This window comes from Microcaecilia unicolor, chromosome 10 (genome assembly GCF_901765095.1).
Source record: "Microcaecilia unicolor chromosome 10, aMicUni1.1, whole genome shotgun sequence".
NCBI classification, from domain to species: domain Eukaryota; kingdom Metazoa; phylum Chordata; class Amphibia; order Gymnophiona; family Siphonopidae; genus Microcaecilia; species Microcaecilia unicolor.
The window spans coordinates 187,757,685-187,782,118 of record NC_044040.1 but is presented as its reverse complement, the minus strand read 5'-3'; the positions used below and the strand labels follow the sequence as shown (position 1 = coordinate 187,782,118).

At 42.8% G+C, this 24,434-nt stretch overlaps 1 protein-coding gene across 1 annotated transcript in view; it reads right to left on the bottom strand.

The window, feature by feature from the left end:
- MFSD1 (major facilitator superfamily domain containing 1) overlaps positions 1-21,655 on the bottom strand; it is a 45,182-nt gene extending 23,527 nt beyond the window's left edge. Inside the window, exons 1-7 of the mRNA XM_030216295.1 lie at positions 21,436-21,655; positions 15,818-15,870; positions 13,185-13,297; positions 11,798-11,840; positions 9,185-9,252; positions 8,847-8,955; positions 4,627-4,729 (exon numbers count right to left, since the gene is read on the bottom strand). Coding sequence (XP_030072155.1) covers positions 4,627-4,729; positions 8,847-8,955; positions 9,185-9,252; positions 11,798-11,840; positions 13,185-13,297; positions 15,818-15,870; positions 21,436-21,601 — 655 coding nt within the window. The 5' untranslated portion in view covers positions 21,602-21,655. The remainder of the gene's footprint in view (positions 1-4,626; positions 4,730-8,846; positions 8,956-9,184; positions 9,253-11,797; positions 11,841-13,184; positions 13,298-15,817; positions 15,871-21,435) is intronic.
- Between the last annotated feature and the right edge of the window lie 2,779 nt (positions 21,656-24,434).

The window sequence follows — 24,434 nt, the reverse complement described above, 5'->3', positions numbered from 1 at the left end:
ACGGTTGCACGATTAATCTTCTTCTGCTCATAAGTATGATGGTGTTTCTCCTTTGTTGTGCAACCTCCACTGGTTACCAGTGGAGGCTCGAATTCAATTAAGATTTGCACCAAAGTTCATAAGATTCTTTATAGACCCACTCCAGAATACTTTATTGGTTGAGTACAAATGGCTAACAAAGATAGAGGCCTTCGGGTAACTCACTACTTCCAGTCCTAGCAAATTGAAAAATAAGACCATTTATTCTGCTGTCTTTATGTATCAGGCCAGGGGCGTATCTGAGGTTCGGCGATAGGGGGGGCAGGGGCTAGAGTGAGGGGGCACATTATAACCCCCCCCCCCAGCCGCCGCCCCCCTACCGCCGTCCCCCCCCCACCGCCGTTAACCCTCCCCCGCCTACCGCCGTAACCTACCCCCGAGGTCCGCTCCTGACGGTTTTTTAAAATATTACTTCAGCTGGCGGGGGACCCCAACCCCCGCCAGCCCAGCCGAGGTCTTCTTTAACTTCTTCATCCTCGTGCTGTTAAAGCTGCAATGCATCCTTCCAGTTGGACGGAGTTTGACGGGGGTAGGTGACGGCGATAGGCGGGGAAAGGGTTGGCGGTAGGCGGGGAAGAGTTAACGGCGGTAGGGGGGTCCAGGGCGAAATCTGCAGGGGCCCAGGCCCCTGTGGCCAAACGCAGATACGCCCCTGTATCAGGCACATACTGTAGCAAGACATACTTGTCCACTTCTACCTTAAAGCACCTTTCTGACTTCACGTGCAACTCTCTTTAAATTAGTCCCCTTAATTTCTAATTTTTCTATGTTCCATCTTTGCTTACACCCCTATGCTGTCTATTAAAATATTTTGTGTATTGTGTTGACATTGTACTGTAGCATACCATACCATATCTTGTACTGCTATTTGAATATTTTTACTGCTGTAATTGTCTAAATTGCCTATGTTTGACTTATTCTTGCAATAAACCACCTTAAGTGAATTTCTCCAAAAAGGCAGTAAATAAATAATTTATCCCTATCGTATAAGACTCACCAACCACTAATCTGCCCGGGAGTTGTTAGATCTCATGTAGAGATGTTCAAGACCTCCCTCCTCTACATACTGTTACCTACAGAAAGGCCATCACATCCCATCCAAGGGATACTGGCCTCAACACATGAGGGCTGGAATCATGAACCCACTGCATACAGCCACCAGGAGAAAGAGAGAATAAAAACAAAAGAGTGGTCAAGCCTTTCTACCAAGAGGGTCCCCAAATGTCACGCTTTCCACCAATCATGATTTTACAAGATAAGGACCCCCCCCCCCCCAAGAGACTCAGCACCATATCCTTCTCTTCACTAGGAGGGGAATATAAAACCTCAGACCTTGGCACCTTACAACTAAAACCAAGGATATCTCATCTCCAGCTAATCAGGAGGCACGAGGCCAATGACCACCCAGAAATACAGGATCCCCCAAAGATTACCATGTCTCATGGCCCACCCTAGCACACCAAAGATCAACCTGGGGTTTCACAGAATAGGGCTAGGAAGGGCTCAATACAGAACCACCCAGGAATATTTTTTTTCTTTTAATTATTCTCAGACTGCAACAAGTATTCATGCATCAGAGGCCTAAACTGGACTTAAAGACATTCTGAGAATGTCCACTAATGTAGAGGGGCAGAGAGCCAGCTATGCAGGCTGTTCCGACCATTACTCCCCTGGCTGGAAGGGAGGTGGGGGAGGCAGAAGCTCCAACATGTATGCAAGGCCCCCTGCTGAAATATTAACTCATAACTAGATAAGTAATATAGCCTTCAGGAACTTCTCCTTTTTTTCTATCAGAAGAGAAAGAGAAAGGCCCAACATGCTTCACTTATGTATTTGTGATGCAAAGCTCCAATACAGGAGCGCTGACCAGGTCTTACTCTATGCACACTACATAAGTCACATCTCAATCTGGGGAACTGATGCAGCTTCACTTCTGGCTGGGTGCTAAACTTTCACAGATCACACACTCGCCCACCTGGTGCCTGCTTGCTCCCAAACCAAGCCAAATGCACCAGCTGGCAGGCTGAACTGCTATGACTTACCTGCAGTGTGTCACCTGCTGCTTTGCCCCCAAGCATACTGGAAGCAAGAGGAGGGAGAGCAGATGGTACCAACTAAGCAAGTGAATGCTTGATTGTCTGCCTGCTCCCAGGCCATGCCAAATGCACCAGCTAGTATGCTGAACTGCCATGACTCACCTGCAGTGTGTGACTTTTTTTTTCAATACGCATACTAAAAATGGAGGAAGCAAGGGGAAACTGCTATCACTTCAGACCCTCTCACTTGAGTTCAAATCTGGCACAGCCCTCTGGAAAGAGGCTTGCTGTGAGTAGCTCCCACCATCAGACCCAGTACTAGACCCACTGGTGTGGGAACTCTGCCTCCAGATGATTCTGTTCACAAAGGCAGAGCGAAATCAGCCTATTACTGTTATCCACAGCATTCCCCAGACTCTACGTTTCTACAGCCTCCCAGGAGTGACATATTCATAGGTGCACACATGTGGCTTGGTGCAGCAACATCTGCTGAAGCCAGAAAAATACTGAGCAACTGAAGGCAGCACCAGCCACCTATAGGGGAAGCAAAGTACCTCTAAGCTGTTTTCCTCTGGCTCCATCTCCTGGCAGGGGTACATAACCCCACTTATTTGGATGGCTGGTATGGACAATAATTTCAAGCTTTGGATTAATCTAAATATAACATTTAAATCACATTGGGGATCAGAAATCAATAAAGACACCCAATCAAATATTTCAGTTCAATTGCTTAGCTATGTGAAACTCACACACAGTATTTCTCAGACTTAATGATTGAGATTACTAAAAAATATAAATACAAAAATAATAGTCTACATTTGCACCATTTCTTTATTATTTGTTATTGACCTATGTATTGTGGATATGTCTATATATATTTTTAAATATTTTTATATTTGGGGGGGCACTAAATACATCTCAAATAATCTACCAAACCAGACCACAACTCTATTTACGACATCAGGTAAAATTTGCACAGTAAGGTCCGTTTGCTAAGGTTTGTTAGCATTTGTAACACACTTACAATTAGCGCGTGCACACTAACCATGTAGGCGCCTATAGGGATATTGTAGGCGCATACACGGTTAACATACATAAAAGATGCTAACGCACCTATAACGCAGCTTAGTAAACAGGGTCCTAAATTTTTCTGAGTACAACTGTACATACAAATTTTATACAAATGAGAAACACCGCAAGCAAACTTTTATGGAAAACTCATGTCCCTGTTAAGATGTAGGAAAGAACCCATAGGTCTCCTACAGTGATGTGGGAATTGCAACAGCAAAGCGAGGACTTTGCTGGCTGCCAAAATACAATGCTGGGAAATATATTCTATGTGTTCCATGACCCAGTTCAACAAGAGGAAAACTACACTATCTATATATATAAAAGGCACCTCCAACGTTCGATGAAGCCTCCAGCCAGAACTTGAGGCGGCCGAGATATCCGGTTTGGCCTTCAGTGTCTGCCCCGCCCTCGCGTCACAACGTGATGACGTCGAGAGCGGAGCAAACACACTCGACGAATCACGGAAGCCCAGCTCTGTTTCCACTCCCCACGAGGTTCGTCACCTCCTCTCTCCACCCCAAGTAAGCAGCTTCCCCGACCACTCGCCCACGAGGTCGCCGCTTCCCCTCTCCACCCCCCCCCCCCGTCGCCTCTTCCATTCCCCCCCCCCCCCCCCATTCGACGCTTCCCCTCTCCATCCGCCCGCGCCAAAGTTTCTAAATAAGTCACATTTATACAAGAACTGAAAGGCAGGGGTAATGTGTCTGCAGTGTCCAAGGTTAATGGTTCAAAAAAAGAAGAACTAATGCTTATCACTTCCCTTTTGTTTAAGCAAGCAACCACCTCCACTTCCCAAAATGTCACTTCAACTTGGTCTGAGCCGAATATCTTCCTTCAAATCTGCCCTCAAATTCAACCGATGTATGCATAGCAACAAGGCTGGGAAAATTCCAGGCACCCAAAACTGGGGACACAGCATCCAACAGAAGAAACATGGATTAAATATCGACTGAGAAGAGTTGACATGCTGCACAATGCACAATAATACCCAGGAGAGTTGAAATGACTGCCAGAAGCACAACTCTATTACTGAGCCAAATGAAAGAAGCCAAAAAGGAGGGGAGAGTGCCTGGAAGAAGCGAAAGGGGTCAGAAACGTTAAATAGAATTCTAAAAACGATAAGGCAAAAATTTAAAAAAAAAAACCACACACACTCTCTCCCTCAATCAATCACTCACTCACACACAAAGTCTATATATATCAAATGCACACTCACATTCTCTCACACACACACTCTCATTCTCACACACAGCCTCACTCTGTCACACACACTCGCACATTCACTCAGTCTCACACTGTCACTCTCACACACAGCCTCACTCTATGTCACACACACTCGCACATTCACTCAGTCTCACACTGTCACTCTCACACACACACTCTCTCAAACATACACACTACCGATGAAAACCATGCTAGCGCCCGTTTCATTGCTCTCAGAAATGGGCCTTTTTTACTAGTTATTTCATAATTCACTCACCTATCATGAGACTTATGCCAAGTGTTTTAGGACCTGCAGCACCTATCATGGATGCAATTCTGGAATATATCCATCCCATAATATTCATGTTGACAGTGCTTCCCTGAGAAAGGCAAAACAAGAAAGACAAGATTAAGATGCCCCAGGCTTTTTACAAATTAAAATCTCATTTTTCATGGTCCAGGTAGAAGCTGAACATAAATCCTACCACCATACAATCAAGAGGGCAAAAAGAAGATCAAGACAAAGATCTCAGTCATCCAACTGCAAATCTGTGAAAGCAAAAGCTTTTCTTTTTCTCTTATAAACTACTTTACTATTTAGAAAAACTCATTTTAAACAGCAATACAAATAACCTATTGTCCAAGCTGGTTTTCTGTAATAACGACTTGGCAAAAAACAGACAATTCGCCCTATTAGGTCTTCACAGTCTGTTTTTCTGTGGTAGACATCCCATGTGGATATTAATTTCAAAGTCACCCATTGGCCCTCCCTTATTTATCTAAGCCCTTTACTCTGAAAACGGCTGCCTCCGGGGCTGAGGACTGAATCCAGTTATTCTAAATGTAAGACTGCCCTAAAAACACACATTTTCTCCCAGGCCTTTCTCGACCCTTCTTACAATTGTATCTCCATACATGACTTTTTTTCCCCCTTCCCTCTCTCTAAACTTTAGGCACTTCTGGTGTTCATATTCTGCTGCCATACAGCTCTTCACCTTCCTCCTCCAAATCCTTGTTTCTCTTTTTGTTTCCCAGGGCCCTTTTTCTGAGCCTGGAACTTGAGCATCTTCTCCAGTGAAAGAACACATGGAATACCCAAGAGTTCAGTTCCACACCTCCCAACTCCTGGAGTGGAGGAGTGGCCTAGTGGTTAGAGCACTGGTCTTGCAATCCAGAGGTGGCCAGTTCAAATCACACTGCTGCTCCTTGTGATCTTGGGCAAGTCACTTACCATTGCCTCAGGTACAAACAGATTGTGAGCCCTCCTGGGACAGAGAAATATCCCGAGTACCTGAATGTAACTCACCTTGAGCTACTACTGAAAAAGGTGTGAGCAAAATCTAAATAAATAAATAACCAGAACGAGATAACTCTTTGGGTAATTGATCACCCACCCCAGACCTTCGAGGACCAGATGACCTTGATTGAGGCAGCTTGGGAATCCTATGCCAAGTTGGGGCAAATCAGCCAATTGTCCAGAGAGGGATGCACCCAAACTCCCCCCGAGGAGAAAGTTGGCAACCACAACTTTAGAGAAGGTCTGGAGCACCACAGCCAGCCTGAACAGTACAGCCCAAGACTGGTAGTGCTGGCACAACATAAACGCAAAAACTGCCTGTGCACCTACCAGATCAGAGTGTAAAAGTACACTTCAACTAGATCCAGCCATATCAAGAACTCCTTTCTTGGGGGAACATAAAATAGATAGATTAACACCATTGAAATACTTCTTCAGCAGGAACAGGCTCTAGTGCCCCTAGCTGAATCAGATGAAGCAGCGCCTGACGCTTTAGAAAGCAGCCAAAAGGAGAAACCATAAAGGTATCAAACAGGTTCTGCAACTCTAAGGTGTAGCTGTCATGCACAACCTCCAGGGCCCACTCTCGCTCCTCTCTGAACCCTGAAGGGCAGTTTGCTGAGGTACATCTTAAAGGCCGAATCCACCGCCGAATACCATGGCTGAGACCACAGAATTTGAGTACATGTGGACCAAATCATACAGGATATCAACCAGAAAAGCAGCTCCTGACTATAACCAGGCCGTCTCCAGGGAAACGGAGAGCTTCTAAACCCTGTGGGCACACAGCCATGTGCAATTCCAGGGTTTCCAACCTAATAAGCTTCAATGTCATATCTACCTTCCGGTCAAAGGAGTCCTTGAGAGCAGATCCATTTTCTACTGGAATCATCATCTTCTTAGTCACAGCCATGAACAGGGTGACAACCTATCCAGGTCCTCCCTAGAAGTGGATACAGTCTACCCATAAGCTTGGACACCTGCAGCCGCCCACTCCTTCAGGACCATTTCCAACAGCACTCAGTGGAGCGTGAAGGACTTGAAGGATTTACAATACTTGGAGGATCTTACCCTCTGGACCCTTCCTGAGCTGTTACTATGAGCTGTAAGACTTCCACCACCTGATCAATTAGAGAAAGGAGCTCCTCATGGTAAAAAAAAAAAAAAAAAGGACACACTCTCATCTGAGCCAAGTTCCCAGGCCAATTCCATGACCTTCCCAGAGCTACATCCAATGGTCCTGCCTTACAGTCAGAACACATGGAGCCAACAGCCATGGCATGATGGCTGCCACATGACCCGCAGAGACTGGCAGGCATGGCAACCTACCCACTCATCTAGAGACTTCCAATCGAGGATCCCCTGGAGCAGAGCTGGGCCACACTGCAGCTCCAGACCACTCCTTGCTCCAAAGCTCTGTTGACGCTTGTCTTTACAGAAGTTTTTTTTTTTTTATTCTTTTGAATAACATTTATCCAGCTCTAACTTGCGGGGGGGGGGGGGGGGGGGGGGGGGGGGGGCTGTGTGAAAAAGAATCACTGTTTTGGGGGTTTTTTTTGCTTGATTCCAAGAGGCTTTGGGGAGGTGGGGGGGGGGGGGGGGGGGGGAGACCACAGGACCAGTGCCAGACTGCTCACCAGAGCACAAGTCTGCAGGTGAGGGCTCAGAGCAGAGGAGGGCAAAGTCCCTCTAACTCCACCAGGGAAGGGTCTGTAGCCCCTACACTTAACTAATGGAGCACAGGTCTTAGCATGATACCAAGGGAATCAGGCTGCCCCTTGAAGGAAAAAACAAACCGCTGCACCGGTCCAACCACATCATCTGCTGGAGGTAGAGAAATACAGACTAGTTCCAGCCTGTAATATTTTTATATTGGTATGTCAATGGAAACTATCTTGCTCTCTACCTCCATCTGCTGGTGAAGGGATATAACCCACTGATGTGGACTGATCTTGCTGGACAAAAAAAGGAAAGGCCTTTCATAAAATTAAAAGTACAAGTGATGTCAAGAACATGTGTACTTTTATATAATCTAGGTGTAAGCGCATTCAGGCAAAGAAAGTATGTATAGCGAAAGGGTATAGTCGCAATTTATTAATTTGCTCAAGGAGATTTTGGTGCCGACATGTGTTTCACCTGATGCCATTCCAAGGCTAACCCCTTTAGTTATCTTATGACTAATTTTCACTTTGACCCCCTCCCCTTGAAACAACATCAGGCGAAACACGTGTCGGCACCAAAATCCCCTTGAGCAAATGAAAGAAACTGTTAAAATAAGAACGTTAATATTTTGATAATAGAAATAAGTACAAAAAAATAGCAAACAAATCAAAGTACATCGGACTGATGATAATATAAGGTGGTACAACCTACTTCATATATCTGATAAAACTTGGAGCGGTACATGGTTTAGTTTTAGCCATGATTTCTGGCAGTTTTCTAGGGTATTATAAAGACACACAAGCACCTTCAGATACTGAAGGTAATTTTATAACAGGCTGCTTGCTTGCTTATTTATTTATTATATTTGTACCCCGCGCTTTCCCACATACAGCAGGCTCAATGCAGCTTACATAGTAAAAGAAAAAGCATTACAAAGAACATGTAAAAGGAATATTATAAACTGTGATAAGCATAGCTGCTTACATAGTAGAAAACATTACAAAGGACATGCAAGAAGAATAATATAAACTGTGATAAACACAGTGGTAACAATGCCCAATATATGAATTGGAATAAGGAAGGTAGACAAGGATAGGATAGGAAAGGTAAAATGGAAGGAGATTGGGAGGGATATGGTAAAAGGGATGGAGAGGAGAAGATTGAAGATTGAGTATAAGGGGATTTGAAAATAAGGTGAGAGGTATAATTGGTGTCAGCTTATGAGACTAGGTCCTTATTTTATAAAGGCACAAAGATGCTTTGTCTTTATAAACCACTAGCAGAAAACTGTGTGTAAACCATGACCATGTGCAAACCCCTCCCCTGAATGTGCTTACTCTAAAGTCATGTACAAGTGTGCACCTAAATTGCATCACATGTACTTTTATAAATGAGGTAATTTTTCTAAGAGGCTTTTACGTGCATATATATATACAAAAAAATCCTTTGTGAAATTACCTCCTGTAAGTGCCAAAAGCAGCTACTGCAGACTACTTGAAAATTTACCCCTTATCAGACAAACTTAATTAAAATCTTACCACACGTGACATGCTAAGCTGTAACCCAAATACAAGATTTAACTCTTTTCCTTTGAACCAGCTAACAGCATAGGTGTTCTGGGCAACGGCTAAGGACTCCCCACCGATACTAGGGCAAAAGAAAAAAAAATACATATCGTCAGTCAGGTTCTTTATCCAATGAAACACTAAAACCAAAAACCCAGCATGCTTCACTAAAGGTTTAAAAAATATATTCAATTTAACCATTCCCTTTTCTTTTGCAGTGCATTTCGGAGTAAGATTATAATCCCGACTAACATACTTTTCCACATTAAATGTCCCTTACAAGGGCTGCACAATAATTTGTCTGGACTCACCCAAACACAAATCTGCCAGCTTCCATCAACCAAAATGCATTACACAAAGCTCCAGTAGCAAAAATCACCTGCAAAGTACAAAACAGTCATTAAAATGCTGGAAAACTTGCTCAGCTTGCTACCATTTTAAATGTAGCTCAATATAGTTAAGCACAGTTCTAAGTCTGCCAACAATGAGGGTAAGTTTAGAAGAGACTTGGGCATGTAAAACAGCATTTTATGCACTTAACTAGGTTTTTATGAAATTGGTTGAGGTTAAATGCACACAAAAAGTAAATACACAGAAGCATAACAGCCACTTTATGCGATATACACATAAACCTTCCTGGGAATGAAGAAAAGACAGAGCAGTGGTGTGATTGGCACTTATGCATGTATTTTCATAAAACAGGTGCATAGGCACTTACCCCCAAATTCTATATAAGGCTCCTTAAGTTATGCATGATAATTTGGCCAATCAGTGCTGATAATTGGTACTTAACCAATTAGCGACACTAATTGTCTAATAAGATTTTACGCGCACAACTTTCTAAGCATATTCTACAACACAGTACGCATAAATGTGTGCAGTGGAAAGGGGGTGTGGCCAAGGGCATGAACTTAAGTGCAGGTATTTAAGCCTGGTTTTAGGTGACCTAAATGGGTGCACCTACATTTTAGTCGCAAGAACAGCGTGTAGGCATATTCTATAAACACGCCTAACTTTAGGCGTAGTTTATAGAATCACGCTAATCGTGTGGGTTTTTTAGCGCTGATTTTTAAGGTGCCATTTATAGAATTTGGCCCTATGTCTCACCAGCACATACCCACACACTCTTACACCTGCTTCGGAGCAGGAATAAACATGTGCACATACTTTCCCTGAGTACGTTTATAAAGTTACATAACTTGCCTTATAAAATAATGCAACATATGCCTTTTCTGCTTAGTTGCCCTGTTATCAAATTACCTACGTCACATTATTTTGGGGATATGCAGTATCATGAGAGATTTTACGAACTTTGAAACATGTAACCAATTACAACCCATTGAGAAACAATCATATAAGGAAATCTGATTAGGGTCTCAATGCGATTAATTTATCCCAAAGAAAAAAATTACATTACCAGAAAACAAATTTATCATAGGACCTCCATACTGTGCACCAGTGGCGTAGCCAGACAGCCAGTTTTGGGTGGGCCTGAGCCCAAAGTGGGTGGGCACAAAATTTCCTCTGCTCTACCCTCCCTCCACCACGATACCCACCGTTTCTCCCTCCTCTCCACCCCTATGCCTACCATTTCTTCCCCTCCCCACCTATCCCCTCTGAATGCAGCATGTGTCCCTCCCCTCCACCTCATACACAGCCAAGACTTCTCCCTTCCTCACCCCTCCACCCTTTTGCTGCATCTCTCCCTTTTTCCCCGTGCATCTCTCTCACCCACCAACCAAGCCTCATCTTTCCATCTTCCCTCCCCCCTGTGCAGCATCTTTCTTTCCATCTTCCCTTCCCCCTGTGCAGCTGCTGTGTCCCCCGTCTTCCCTCCCCCCCCCCCCCCCCGTGCAGCTGCAGCATCTCACCCTCCTTGCAGGCCCGCCCAGCAGCAGTGTTCCTGACGGCGATTCTACTCGCAGGCTCCGCTAACAGTCGCAGCGATTCCCACACGCTGCCTGCCGGCTGCCACTCAACAATCTCCTTGCGCTACTAAGCGCTAACCCGGAAGTCTCTCCTGCAGAGGAAAGACTTCCGGGTTAGCGCTTAGTAGCGCAAGGAGATTGAGCGGCAGCCGGCACTGGCAGGCAGCGTGTGGGAATCACTGCGACTGCGAGCGGAGCCTGCGAGTAGAATCGCCGTCAGGAACTTTGCTGCTGGGCGGGCCTAACCCGAAATTGGGTGGGCCCAGGCCCACCCGGGCCCGCCCGCGGCTACGCCCCTGCTGTGCACACCTCAGCTGAAGACAGAAGTTATTAAACTTGTATTTAAACAAGTAGAACAGCTTTGGTGATAACATAACATAACGTAGTAACATGACGGCAGAGAAAGACCTGTACACTTACAATGCACAAATAAAGCTGCAAGAGAAACCAGTCCACCAATATCTAACATTATGAGATTACAGAATTACTAGGCCTGGTTTAAAGACAAAATACTTGTGTGGCCTCATATACCTTAACTAAAATTAATTTGGGGTCAACAATCACAGCTTCTCCTTTGGAATAGACCACATAATCAGACCCACTCTGCTTCCACCACTTAACGCACAGACAGGCTGCAGGCATGATCATCATCCAGATTCTATGAATAGGATACAAATTCTCTCAAAGCAAATTCATTACTGAATTGACCCAAACTAAATCTGCATTGGGGTAAACGGAGGAGGTTGTGGATGAATACCATGGACACAGACATAACCATGCACAGGGGAGCTTAAGCATTACCAGAAGGGACCCATTCCACAGACTAAACATACCTCTTGCCTTATCTATCTGTCCCACTTCCTCATAGCAATCTTATCTCCCTACACCTGGCTCATTTAACTTTTTAGAAGGATTAATGCTTCTGTAGAAATACAGTGAACCCTGATTAACTCAAACATTTTTCTGGGAAATAGCACGAGACAAAATTGCACTTACCTGTCCAGTGCAAACAAACAGGCTGAATATTATGGTTCCCAACCTTAAAAAAAAAAAAAAAAATCTCCTCTTACATTAAATTAAAATGATACAGAAAGACAAAATCAAAGCAGAAAGACAAGTATTCAACATGTACCACCTTTATGAGTTAGCTCATGTTATTAAGGGCCCTGTTTACTAAGCCGCACTAGAGGTGCATTAGTGTTTTTAGCACACGCTGTGTAGATGCCCAAAATATTCTTATGGTCGTCTACACGGTTAGCACGTGCCAAAAACGCTAGTGCACCTTAGTAAACAGGGCCCTAAATATGTAAAGACTCTTGGAAATTAAAGTAAATGATAGCAATAATGGTTTTGGCAAGATATAGATTCTGCCATTTAATCACTTCATGGCTTTCCACCCTCTAGTCTATGGAAAATCAGACCATTCAGTTGGAAATAGTAAGCAGTGCGTTATTTATTGGATTTTACTATATTTTATTTTGATTGGTTTTGAGGCATATTTTCAAAGCACTTAGCCTTCCAAAGTTCCATAGAAACCTATGGAACTTTGGAAGGCTAAGTGCTTTGAAAATATGCCTCTAAATTAATGTCCTAAGCAGAAAATGACTAACTATTTTAGGGGCCCTTTTACTAAACAGTACTAACCAGCTCATGTTTTACTGTGCGGTAAACCAGTGGCACAGCCAGGAATTTCAACAGGGGGGTGCACCTCTTGCTGCATTTTCCTCCTTTCTCCCTCCCACATCTCCTCTATTTATTTATTTATTTGTTGCGTTTGTATCCCACATTTTCCCACCTATTTGCAGGCTGAATGTGGCTTACAATTTTCCGTCATGGCTTACGCCATTCCAGAATACAGATACAATTGGTATTATAAAGAAAGCATGGATGACATAATAAACAATCAGGTAAAAGAGAAAACATTCAGATGGTATTACATATAGGACGTGGATGACGTGATAGTAATAGTAAACAATCCGGTATAAGGAGAAAATATTCTAAATATTAAGTTAAGTGATGGTGCATTACAGTTCCTATTATGAGTCATTATGGTATGTCTTGTTAAAGAGGTGAGTCTTCAGTGCTTTGCGGAAGTTAATTAGGTTGTGAACTATTTTTAGGTTAAATGGTAAAGCATTCCACAGCTGCGAACTCATGTATGAAAAACTGGATGCATGTATTAATCTGTATTTTAAACCTTTACAGCTGGGGAAGTGAAGATTCAGGAATGTGCGTGCTGATCATGAATGTGCTCTCCCTTCCAGGCCCCACAAAGCTTTTTAAAATATAATTACAGTAATATAATTTGTAAAAATTGATATTTTATAGATATTTTAAATCAGTTACCAAGGTTGATGTCTGGCTGATTCTTATTTCTACTTACCGTATTCCAAACACTCTGTCTATTAGAAACCCTCCAAAGAAACAGAGAATGACATTGGGCCAAGAATACCAGGCATACAACTGCATGAAAGTTGCAGTATTCACCTTCATGTCCTAAACACACAATTAAGAAGGAGACAGTTATTAAATGATCACAAAGGAACATAACCTCAGAACATTAAATACAACTATATTTATAAAATTACTCTCTACATGCATGTGTCTAGAAGGACACCTATGGCCAAGTTCCAAAAAGGTATCTGTTATATAATGGCAACCCATCCAGAGCAGGGAATTATGGATAGGAGAGATGAGTGGGAATATTTAAAGGATAGTGAATACTTGGCAGTTTTAGGTATGAGTGGGGGTATATTGATGGGTGGGAGAATGAGTAAGGATGTGAAATTAGGGATAAGAGAAGAAGGGCAAGAAAATGGGATGACATGGGGAAAGTGAGACATAATGTGAATGACCTGGAAGACTGGAGAAAGGATGAAAGACATTGAAAAGGGATGGAGGTACTGGGGAGGGGTATGGAAGGAAAGGGATGGGGCTTTGAAGGGGTTGAGTGAGGGTGGAAATGGGATTAAAAAGATGGTAAAAGAGGGGCAATAAGACATGGGGTAAGAGATATAAGAATGGCCTTAGAGGCAAGGGAAAGGAGGAGGGATGGAGCTGGGACTGACAGGGTGACGAGATGAAGTGAAGGGTAAATGAGGACTAAAAAGGGCGAGTACAGAGGATGGGAATGGGGGACTAAGGAAGTGGGTGAAAGATGGGAGAGGGGTTTAGGAGACTGGGGAAGGGACAGACAGAGGTGATGATGGGAGTGCTGGAGAGGGAATGCGAAGAAGATAGTAAAAGCCAATAGGTATAAGAGAAATGAAATGGAGACCAAGGATTAGAGGGTGAGAAATGCAGATAAGAGAAAAGCGGGGGGAGAGGGGAACATAAAATTGAAAGATATGTGCCAGACATGTAGAGAAGGAAAGGAAGAAGACAAGAGGCGAGAGATTAAATCAAAAAGCCAACCCGAAAAAGAATTTAGAAGACTGACACATGGAAAGTAGAAGAGACTGGGAGCAACCCAATTAAAAAAATTAAATGCTCAGACAACAAAAGGTAGAAAAGAAAACATTTGTTTTTAAGAACTAATGTAGAATGCAAATTTTTTTCTTTTTTTGTATTTTGCAGAGTACAGGACAAAATACATTTGTTTCTCTTTTACCAGAATTTCCACTGCTTATAGGGTCTGGCTTTCTTGAGGGGGTCTCAATTTCAGTTTCTGTCTGCATATTTTTTTGTAGGTCCCTATTTTGTATCAGGTGAGGGTCTGTCTGTGTTCTGCATGTGCAACTGGGGCGAAGGATTCTGCTAACACATACTGAGGCATATTTTCAAAGCACTTAGCCTTCCAAAGTTCCATAGGTTTCTGTAGAACTTTGGGAGGCTAAGTGCTTTGAAAATATGCCTCACTGTCTGTTTAGGAATGTGTAACAGTACAGCTTATTTCAGTTTCCTAGAAGCAGGGTATATTGATGCTCTACAGCCCAGTATAATATTTATAAAATTGTCTTTCATAGGTTTTAGGGCTCTTATGGAGAGTTAAGTCTTCTGTATAGGTTTTGAGTGTCTTTTTGCAAGGTTCTGTGTTATTTCATGAAGTGTCTGGGCCTATTTGAAAGGGACCATGGACTGTAGACACACTTTCCTAATATATTTCAAAGCTAAAAGGAACTAAGAGGAGGAAAAGACTTCAAACCATCCAGGTGCTGGGACTTACTTCACACTCAATATCTTCAAAGCACTCACCGGACCTTTACTCATCATTGGCCAAAAACTTCCTCTGTCCCTTTACTATTTTATAAAGAAAATTTTTTGTCCAATTTTGTCCACTTGTTCATTCAAAACATCTTCAAGAAATCAACTTGTACATTTTATATATAATAATTAAGGTCACTTAGCTTCTAGACTTGTCAGGGCAAATGATATTATTGAAACGGGCACAAAAGGGAATCAGTGAGAATTGGGTTTGTTTGGGTTTTTTTTTTTTTTGGGGGGGGGGGGGGGAATTGAGTTGGACAAGGACTGGATGAGTGCACACAGACCCTTTATCAGAATAGTTTTTAAAATATATACTCCGTAGGATACAATTTTCAAGTCTTCTGTATTATGCCCTGCACTATTTTAAAATTTAAACACCTTCCACTGTTTATAAGTCAGCTTTTTATGATCCAGAGAAATGTATTTTTAATAGCTTTGAAAGTACACTTCCATCAGCTGCTTTTCTCACTGTAGCACTCAGAAAATGCTCCTAAATTAGCCTCCTAAATTTATGCCGTATTTTCAGCCAAGCTTAGGTATATTAGCTTTCATCTGAAAATTCATCTCAATTTAGGCCTACCATTCGTTTGCTCAGATTATGAGCCTCAAGCTAAAAATCAGTACTAAACTCCTAATCTTCAAAGTGAATGGGCTGTGTTGGCATTTCCACACAGCTTAGTACACGGGGGGGGGGGGGGGGCTAGGAGTATAAATCCTTTGAATATTGGGCCCTTTGTTTTCTGTACCATAATCCACAAAACATTAGACGTCTTCACTTTGCATCTGGATGTGACATTTAAGTCCACTTACCTGCTGAACCTGCGTCTGAAGAGCAGCAGGATTGTCATAGCAAAAATAGCTACCTACAAAAAGAAAAGCATCAGATACATTAAAATTGTAGAAAAACTGAATATAGTTTTGAACTGAATTAAACATGGGATTCAGAGCCCCTCACTACCTCTCTACCCTCATCTCCCCTTACGTTCCCGCCCGTAACCTCCGTTCACAGGATAAATCCCTCCTCTCAGTACCCTTCTCCACCACCGCCAACTCCAGGCTCCGCTCATTCTGCCTCGCCTCACCCAATGCTTGGAACAACCTTCCTGAACCCTTACGCCAAGCCCCCTCCCTGCCCGTCTTCAAGTCTTTGCTTAAAGCCCACCTCTTCAATGCTGCGTTCGGCACCTAACCCTTACCGTTCAGTGAATCCAGAATGCCCCAATTTGACTGCCCCTATCGGACCGACCGTTCACTTGTCTATTAGATTGTAAGCTCTTTGAGCAGGGACTGTCTCTCTTTGTTAAATTGTACAGCGCTGCGTAACCCTAGTAGCGCTCTAGAAATGTTAAGTAGTAGTAGTAGTAGTAGAGCCACAACCAATGGGGATTTTCACCAGGTCACACCACTTATTGTCCTGGAAGTTTTTGTTGCTGTTGTTTTATTGGGGGGGAGGGGGTTGTTTATCTTTCTTCCTTTTTCCCATGGCAGTTGGAGTGGAAGGTGGCCCAAATTTAATCTTTTATTTATTTTTACAAAACTGCCATTGCTTGTTTCGTTGCTTCCAGGTGACAACCAGCAACTTCCCAAGACCCATTATCACCATTGTCTGGTTACTTAGCTATTGGAAAATGACATAGGCATCTGGCTGCACTCTGACCCTGTGCAGAGTCTGTGAGTGTTGTCATGATAGTATCCAACAGGGTTTGCAAAGCTGCTAGGAAGGAACAGAAGTTACAGAAACTGCACAATCACTTAATATTTTGTTTTTTCTTGTGGATTTGGTGAATAATTTTTAGTCTAGAATATTTCAGAAAAATACTCCTATCTTAATGCTAGAAAATGCTTAGACTGACTTTCCCTTCTCAGCCTTCACCCTTTACCTCAAAAGAACCAATCAATGTAGATTGATTGTCCAGGCACTAGGGGCACAGCTAAAGATAAGCTGACTGTTGAAGAATGTTTTCTTACCTTTTCTCAGGCACCCAAGTGACTTATTTATGGTTCTGGGATTGGCCATCTGTATTCTGTCTAACCCCTGATCTTTTATTTTGTTATCCCTGAATAGAATGGATTCATTATCTCATCTGTGGTTAGGCTATAAAAATGGATCCATTTTAGTTTAGGAGAGACTAAGGAGAGCAATGCCCCTGCTGGTCTCCCCTCCCTGTTAGCAGGTTATGTTATGCACATATAAAAAAAAATGACTGGTTTCACTGACCATTTGTAGATTGGGATTTATTTATAGCATTTACAATTTAATACTCTCTCGCTCTTGGGTAGGGGAACTCCTCAAACATTACAGCCAACAGGGCAAGCAATAATAGAACTATCATCAGATAACCAAAACACATTTGCAGCAAACCCAGATTTGCTGTCACTCAAACAGCTAGTTCCTGTGTCTCCTTCCTCCCACTGCAGCAGTACTCACACCATTACTACTGCCACCCATGTGGCAGTCTGTCCTCTGGATCCACTGACCCATGCAGGCTGGAGGAGGCAATCATATGACCATCAGCCAAGGGTAGAGAGAGGGTGAATATTGAGACTAGAGGCCAACCAAATTTCAGTTTTGGCGCTGAAACCAGTATTTGGCCCTGTTTTGGTTTCAGTTTAAAATGTCAGTGTGTTTTCAGCTGAAACCAAACTATGCTGTGCTCAAGGAGGTTTAACAGACAGGAGATGAAGTGACATCAGAACGCTGAAACCAATTAGGTTACTCTAAGTTTCCCCTTCCCAGTGCAGCAATCATCTCCATTCACTCAAAACAAAGCAAACCTATGAGCTGCTGCATCCACCTTGTTGTTCTTTATTGTTGGTAGCATTTTTATTTAATCTCACATATATTTTCAAATATGCCAGCTTGTGCAGCATATGGATGTACACAGAGGAAGTATAACAACAGAATAACTTTTCATAGGTAGAGTAGTAATTTGTTATAAATCTTAATCAGTGGTCAGTTGGAGGAACTGGTTACAGGGACAACCTAGCACGTGTTATAGTTGTGCAGAGATTTTTTTCTCCTGGTAATGGGCCAGTAAAACAGGCATCATGTTATGAGAATCAGGTGCTCAACATTCAGAGTTTCTATGTATTTACTTATGACATTCACATCCCACATTTAACATGTATTAGGTTGAAACCAGGGAGCATTTGAAAGCTTTTTTTTCTTCCCAGTGCATAGATCAAAAGAGAAAGATGGTTTGTGGGAACTTGCTCCTTCTGTTTTGAAGACTGCAGTGGTATATTATAAAAATGCACTTAATATTGTTTATTACTATTTTTTACTACTGGTTGATATACAGCAGAAGTTAACCAAGTAAACTTCATGCTTTGTAATATAATTTTTAATAGCATTTTCTCAGTTATTACCCAAAGACAAATAAAATTATAATGTTAATTATATGACCGTGTCTGCCTCCTATGGTAGTTAGGCTAACCTGATCCTGGAGTTACCTAAGGCAGTCAGGTTTGTCAGGATATTGACAATGAATATTCATGAGAGAGATCTGCATACAGTAGAGGCAGTACTTGTTATGAAATGCTTTGAGTCCTACTGATCTGTTGTGTTATTTTGACGGGTGGATACAGTCAGGTGGACTTATAGGGAGGGAGGGGAAAGGTTCTTGGGGTGTGTTCTCTGTAAAAGATTTTATTGTGCCATGTTGGATGGTTTACTGTTTTTTCTTGCTCTGTGTGACGCTTATCAACCAACATGTTTTGCTTTTAATAAAGATGATTAAAACATAAAAAATGTTTTGGATGTTACTAAATTCTATTATTCTGTCTCACTGTATTTCCAATTTTGCACAGTATAAGCCATCAGAAGAACAAAATATAAGAAAAGCAGTGGACTGCATTAGAGGCTTATAGCTCATTTAGTTATGTTTCAACAAATGAGAGATGTTTGACAGAAAATAGTTTTATTATTTTGACTTATAAAACACACTTGTCCCTGAAACATGCTCAAACAACAGAATAATGTGTGTGTCTAAAAGGTAAAGATGTGATTCCATGTGCCCCAATGAAAGGAGAGTCTAATTCTACTTCCATTTAATTTCAATATATTCCATCATCTTTATAACACCAGGCTTCCCAAGGCAGATTACAACAGTTAAGATGAACCCATCAGGAAACAGGATATTCTCACTGAAATTTGGCCATCTGTATTGTATACAGTGTATTTATTTAGTTTTTAGTGTAGAAAAATGAGCACAAAATACAGAGTTTAAAATTGCTGTTTCTACCAGCTATAATAATTTTTTAAGCTGTTTTCATGATATTCAATTGTTATTTCACAATATTTATATCTACATATGGGAAGCTTTCAAATAAATTAAAAAGCTGTCCAATAAGTTAAAAAAAATTGTCCTCCACCTTTTAAGGCACTGCCTATCCAATTTAATTAGCTTTACTTGTTACAGTTGGACCAACAGTAAAAACCAACAATGTGGATGCAGTAGCTCACAGGTTTGCTTGCTTTGTTTTTAGTGATCAGCAATGACGGCTATGCTGGGAAGGGGAAACAGACTATCCTAATTGGCTTCCTTGCTTACAGTGGACTAGATAGGCTCACTTTCACTACTGTTTATTATTTATTTATTGCATTTGTATCCCACATTTTCCCACCTATTTGCAGGCTCAATGTGACTTACATAGTACCTTGGTAGCGGACGCCAGTTTCGGTATGAGAAATACAGAGTGGTAATTGATTCAAAGTACATGAGTTATAGAGTGAATTAAGTGGTTAAGAAGAGAATTTAAGTGTCCTGGTTTCGTAACAAGTTTCATTGTGTTGCATGATTCGGGTGTTTCGGTTGGATCGTTATGGTATACCTTCTTGAATAAATTGGTTTTTAGTGATTTTCGAAAGATTTATGTCATATATTGATTTCAGGACGTTTGGTAATGCATTCCATAGTTGTGTGCTTATATAGGAAAGCTGGTTGCAAATGTTGATTTATATTTTAGTCCTTTGCAGCTTGGGTAGTGGAGGTTTAGGTATGTGCGTGCTGAAGATTTTGTGTTTCTGGTTGGTAGATCTACTAGGTCTGCCATGTAGGTCGGAATCTCGCCGTGGATAATTTTGTGGACCAGGGTGCAGATTTTTAATGCAATCCGTTCTTTGATTGAGAGCCAGTGAGTTTTTCACGAAGGGTTTAGCGCGTTCATATTTCGTTTTTCCAAATAGAAGTCTAGCTTCGGTGTTTTGGGCTGTTTGAGGTTTCCTCTTAATTTGTTCTTTGCATCCAGCGTAGATTGTGTTGCAGGTGACTTAGCACCATTGATTGTACCAATCTTTGGAATATTTCCCTCCTTTGTAATAATAAATCTCCTTGGCTGGGCTGCCCCCACACCCACAAAAGGTGTGCTCTTCCCCTCTCCCAGGCCTACAGTACCATTAGTGGTGTAGTGGCTAACCAGGGCAGAAGTGATCCCAGGTGGCTAATACAATGGGAATCGCTCCTGCACACACCAGCTCCAATCTCATGAGACTGCCGTTGGAGATCCTGCCAGCCATTTTGACTGAGAAAAGCTAGCATGGGTGGGCAGGAGTGATTGGTGATGTATTGGCTAGCCAGGGCAGGAGCGAAACCCAATGCTAGGTCAGGAGAAGGGGCCTATGGTTAGGTCTAGAAGGGGGAGGGAGCCTCAGGGAGGGACTCCTATCACTAGCATAGTAGTGTACAGTAGAACAAAAAAAAAAAAATCTCAGCATGTTTGAAGGCATCGGGCCAGGGATGAGGCAGTAAGTTGTAAACACACTGTAACAGGGCCGCAGAGAGACTGAGCGGGATGGGACGGGGCTGCCCCTACCCTCCCCAAGATCACCGCCGTTAACGCTCCCCCCACCGCAACTCCAAATACCTTGGCTTATGGCAGAAGAAGTCATCCTCCAGCGCTGCTCTTCACTCTGCCACATTGCCTGTCCTGCCCCTGTGGCTACTTTTTCTCTCATGTCTCAATGCTCGGTTTCAAAACCGAGCATAAGCTTGGCAGACAATGCAACAGAGTGAAGAGCAGCGCTGGATGAAAACCTCTTCTGCTGCTGAAGCCCTGTTGTGTCTGCTCCTCCCCAGCCTCCAAGTGCGAGTTTTGTCACTCCTGCTCCCAGGTCCCGTTAGAAGCAGGATAGAGAGACTCCGGTGCAGGGCCCCCTTTGGGGGGGCCGGGGCATTTTGCCCCCCCCATCCCTGCTCTGTAATATTACTTGTGAGTATTTCTAGTAAGGTTAAATAGCCTGTGCAGTTGTTTGAACTTTCACAGAGTTAAGCATAATCTTTTCTCAAATTTCCCAGAGGTTTGGCGGTATAAAGCGTATTCCCATCCCGGGCCTCGTTTCCTTGTCCCCGTATCTGTCCCGACTCTTTCCTCATACCATCACCAAACTACATCTTCAGTTCCTGCACAGTCCAACTAGAACCACTTACCGAAGCCCAGGAAACACATGATCAACAACACAACCAATCGATGTGCCAAGCGGCTGGGATCACACAGGGCTGACATCCCCCTGTTCTCCCCCGCGGAATACAGGCGCCTGCCGGTTTCATCTCTGGCCCCATCTAGTAGAGATTCCTGCTCTTCATACTCCGCCATTCTTTACTTCCGCCTAAGGCGGTTACTTAGAGAGCCGACTCCAGCCTCCTTGATTCCGCCAGAGCTGTCACGTGATTCTACGCTGATCACGAGACAGTCAGTCATATGACCACGCGCGCCGGCCAGCCAGACCCCGTTAGCCTAAGGGAGAGGAGGACAGCGCTGAACGCTCAAGAGTACGTGCTGTTCTTTAAGTTGTTGTTTGTTTTTTCGTTAAGCAATTCCATTAGCGCAGTATTAATTTTCTCAGTGCCTTGGAATAAATCCGTTTTTGAACAGTGACAGGAAAAATTATTTCTTTTAAAACAGCAGCACCAGCAAACCCTTTTTCGTAGAATCTTACAAACAATTCAAGGATGTCTTTTTTTTTTTCTTCACATTATCTGTTTAAAAAGTACACTTATTTATTAACATTTATATCTCGACCTTCCTACCTTAAGCTTGGGCATCTTACAGTATATCCACTACCAGAAGGCGATTGCACACCTATCGTTTTCCTTTCATTTTGATGATTCAGAATTTCGTTTATTTTTAGTTTAGTTTTTATTTTCCAAAGTTTAATTTTAGTGCGTGGTATTAGCAACTAAAGCAAATAGAAGGATGCAGATCATTTCTATAACGCTACAAGGCAAACGCAGCGCTGTACACCAAACACAAAAAGACGGTCCCTGCTCAAAGACCTTACTACTACTCAGTGGCGTACGAAGGGGGGGCGGTCCGCCCCGGGTGCACACCGCTGGGGGGTGTCGGCGCCTTGCTGGTTCCTTGCTCTCTCTGCCCCAGAACAGGTTACTTCCTGTTCCGGGGCAGAGAGAGCAAGGAACCAGCGAGGCGCCGACACCCTCCCAGCGGCGTGCTGTCGGCGGGTTGGCCCACCCACCCACCCCTCTACCGCCTTCCAGGTATGTTCTCGTGGGCGGGGGGGGGGGGGGTTGCGCAGCGGCGACCCGCCCCGGGTGTCAGCTGCCCTCGTGACACCACTGCTACTACTATAAATCACTTCTATAGCACTACCAGTCGTACGCAGCGCTTTACAATTGAACATGAAGAAAAAGACAGTCCCTGCTCAAAAGAGCTTACAATCTAAATCAGGACAAACAGATAGGATCAAAAAGGATAAGGGAAGGATAGACAGAAGGACACAAGGATAAGATAAAAGTGACAAGTCAGGAGTCGAAAGCAGCATCAAACAGGTAGGCCTTTAGCCCGGATTTGAAGGCAGCCAGGGATGGAGCTAGACGTAATGGCTCAGGAAATGGACAAGAAATGGAAAAAAAAGAGGAGGCGGAATAGCTATTATCTACAAACCCGAATTCACCATCACAATCACAATTACTGACTACCTCGCCACAACTCGAAATTGCATCGACTAGAATTAATCATCCAAACCTAATAGGGCATCTTAACACAATCCTATTCTACAGGCCACCAGGAAAATGGCAAGACTCCCAAGCACAACTCATGGATTTCATCTCGAATTCCTGCGTGTCTACCTCAAACATCCTTATACTAGGAGACATCAACCTACACCTAGAAGATGACACCTCACCAAGCACACGAGAATGCAAAGAATTCCTAAAACTCGGGGACTTACAAGTACCCAATACGCAACCAACACACAAAAAAGGACGCACTTGATATCATAACAAATAAATTCGAACCGGATTCAACCATCACAATTACTGACACAAGATGCACACCTACATTACGTTCAGACCACCATAAAGCAAATGTCTCTCTCTGCTGGCGAAAAACACACATAAACACAAGCAATAAACAGGAACGAACAACATACACAATGAGAGGAAAAATAGACCCCACAATATTCTGGCAACAGATCTACCAAAACGAATGGCCAACAAACGCTGACACCATCCAATTCCTCCAAGAATGGGACAATCTATGTACAACAACACTAGACAAAATCGCCCCAACCCAAACCAGACATCACACAGGAAAAAAACAAATCCATGGTTCACCGAAGAGCTGAAAAAACTTAAAACACAAGTCAGGAAACTAGAACGAGAATGGAACAAAAAGAAAGACGAACAAACACTAAACGCATGGAAATTACTTCGGAGAAAATACAAATACACCATAAAACAGACCAAAAGACTACATTACAAAACAATAATAGGACCAAACTACAAAGACACACAAACTCTTCAACCTTGTGAACAAACTGTTAGACACCACACCAGCTACAAACAACGGCAGAGATGTACCAGATGTGGACAACCTTGCGAAATACTTTGAGGAGAAAATTATACAACTACGACTCAAAATACCTGCAAGCCCTATTGAGTACGCCACACTTTTAGATTGTCTTGACCCAGATGTGCGGATGGCGGATAATGTTTATTGATGTTTATTACTCTATTTTGGAATAAGGAATAGGTTAAAGACAGTATTAAGGGGGGGAGGGGGGGAACTGGGAAGAAAACTGTAAATCAATTTGATGATAATGGTAGCGGATTGGTGTACATATGACTGACAAAGTTAAAACTGTTATGTATTTAATCAAAGAACTGTATTAATCTGTGACATCATCAATAAAAACTTTGAAACATAGATTGTCTTGACCCAGAAGAAGGAACATACCCTGCAGACAGAACATGGACCGAATTCGAAATACTATCAGAAGACCTCATCTCTGAAACTCTCAAAAGATATGCCAAATCCCACTGCAAACTAGACACGTGCCCAAATAACCTCATGAAATCTGCTCCTCAACAATTCATAATAGACCTAACGAGCCATGTGAACTTCATGCTACAGAACGGACTCTTCCCAAAAGAAAAAGGAAAAATCTTACTCACCCCAATTCCTAAAG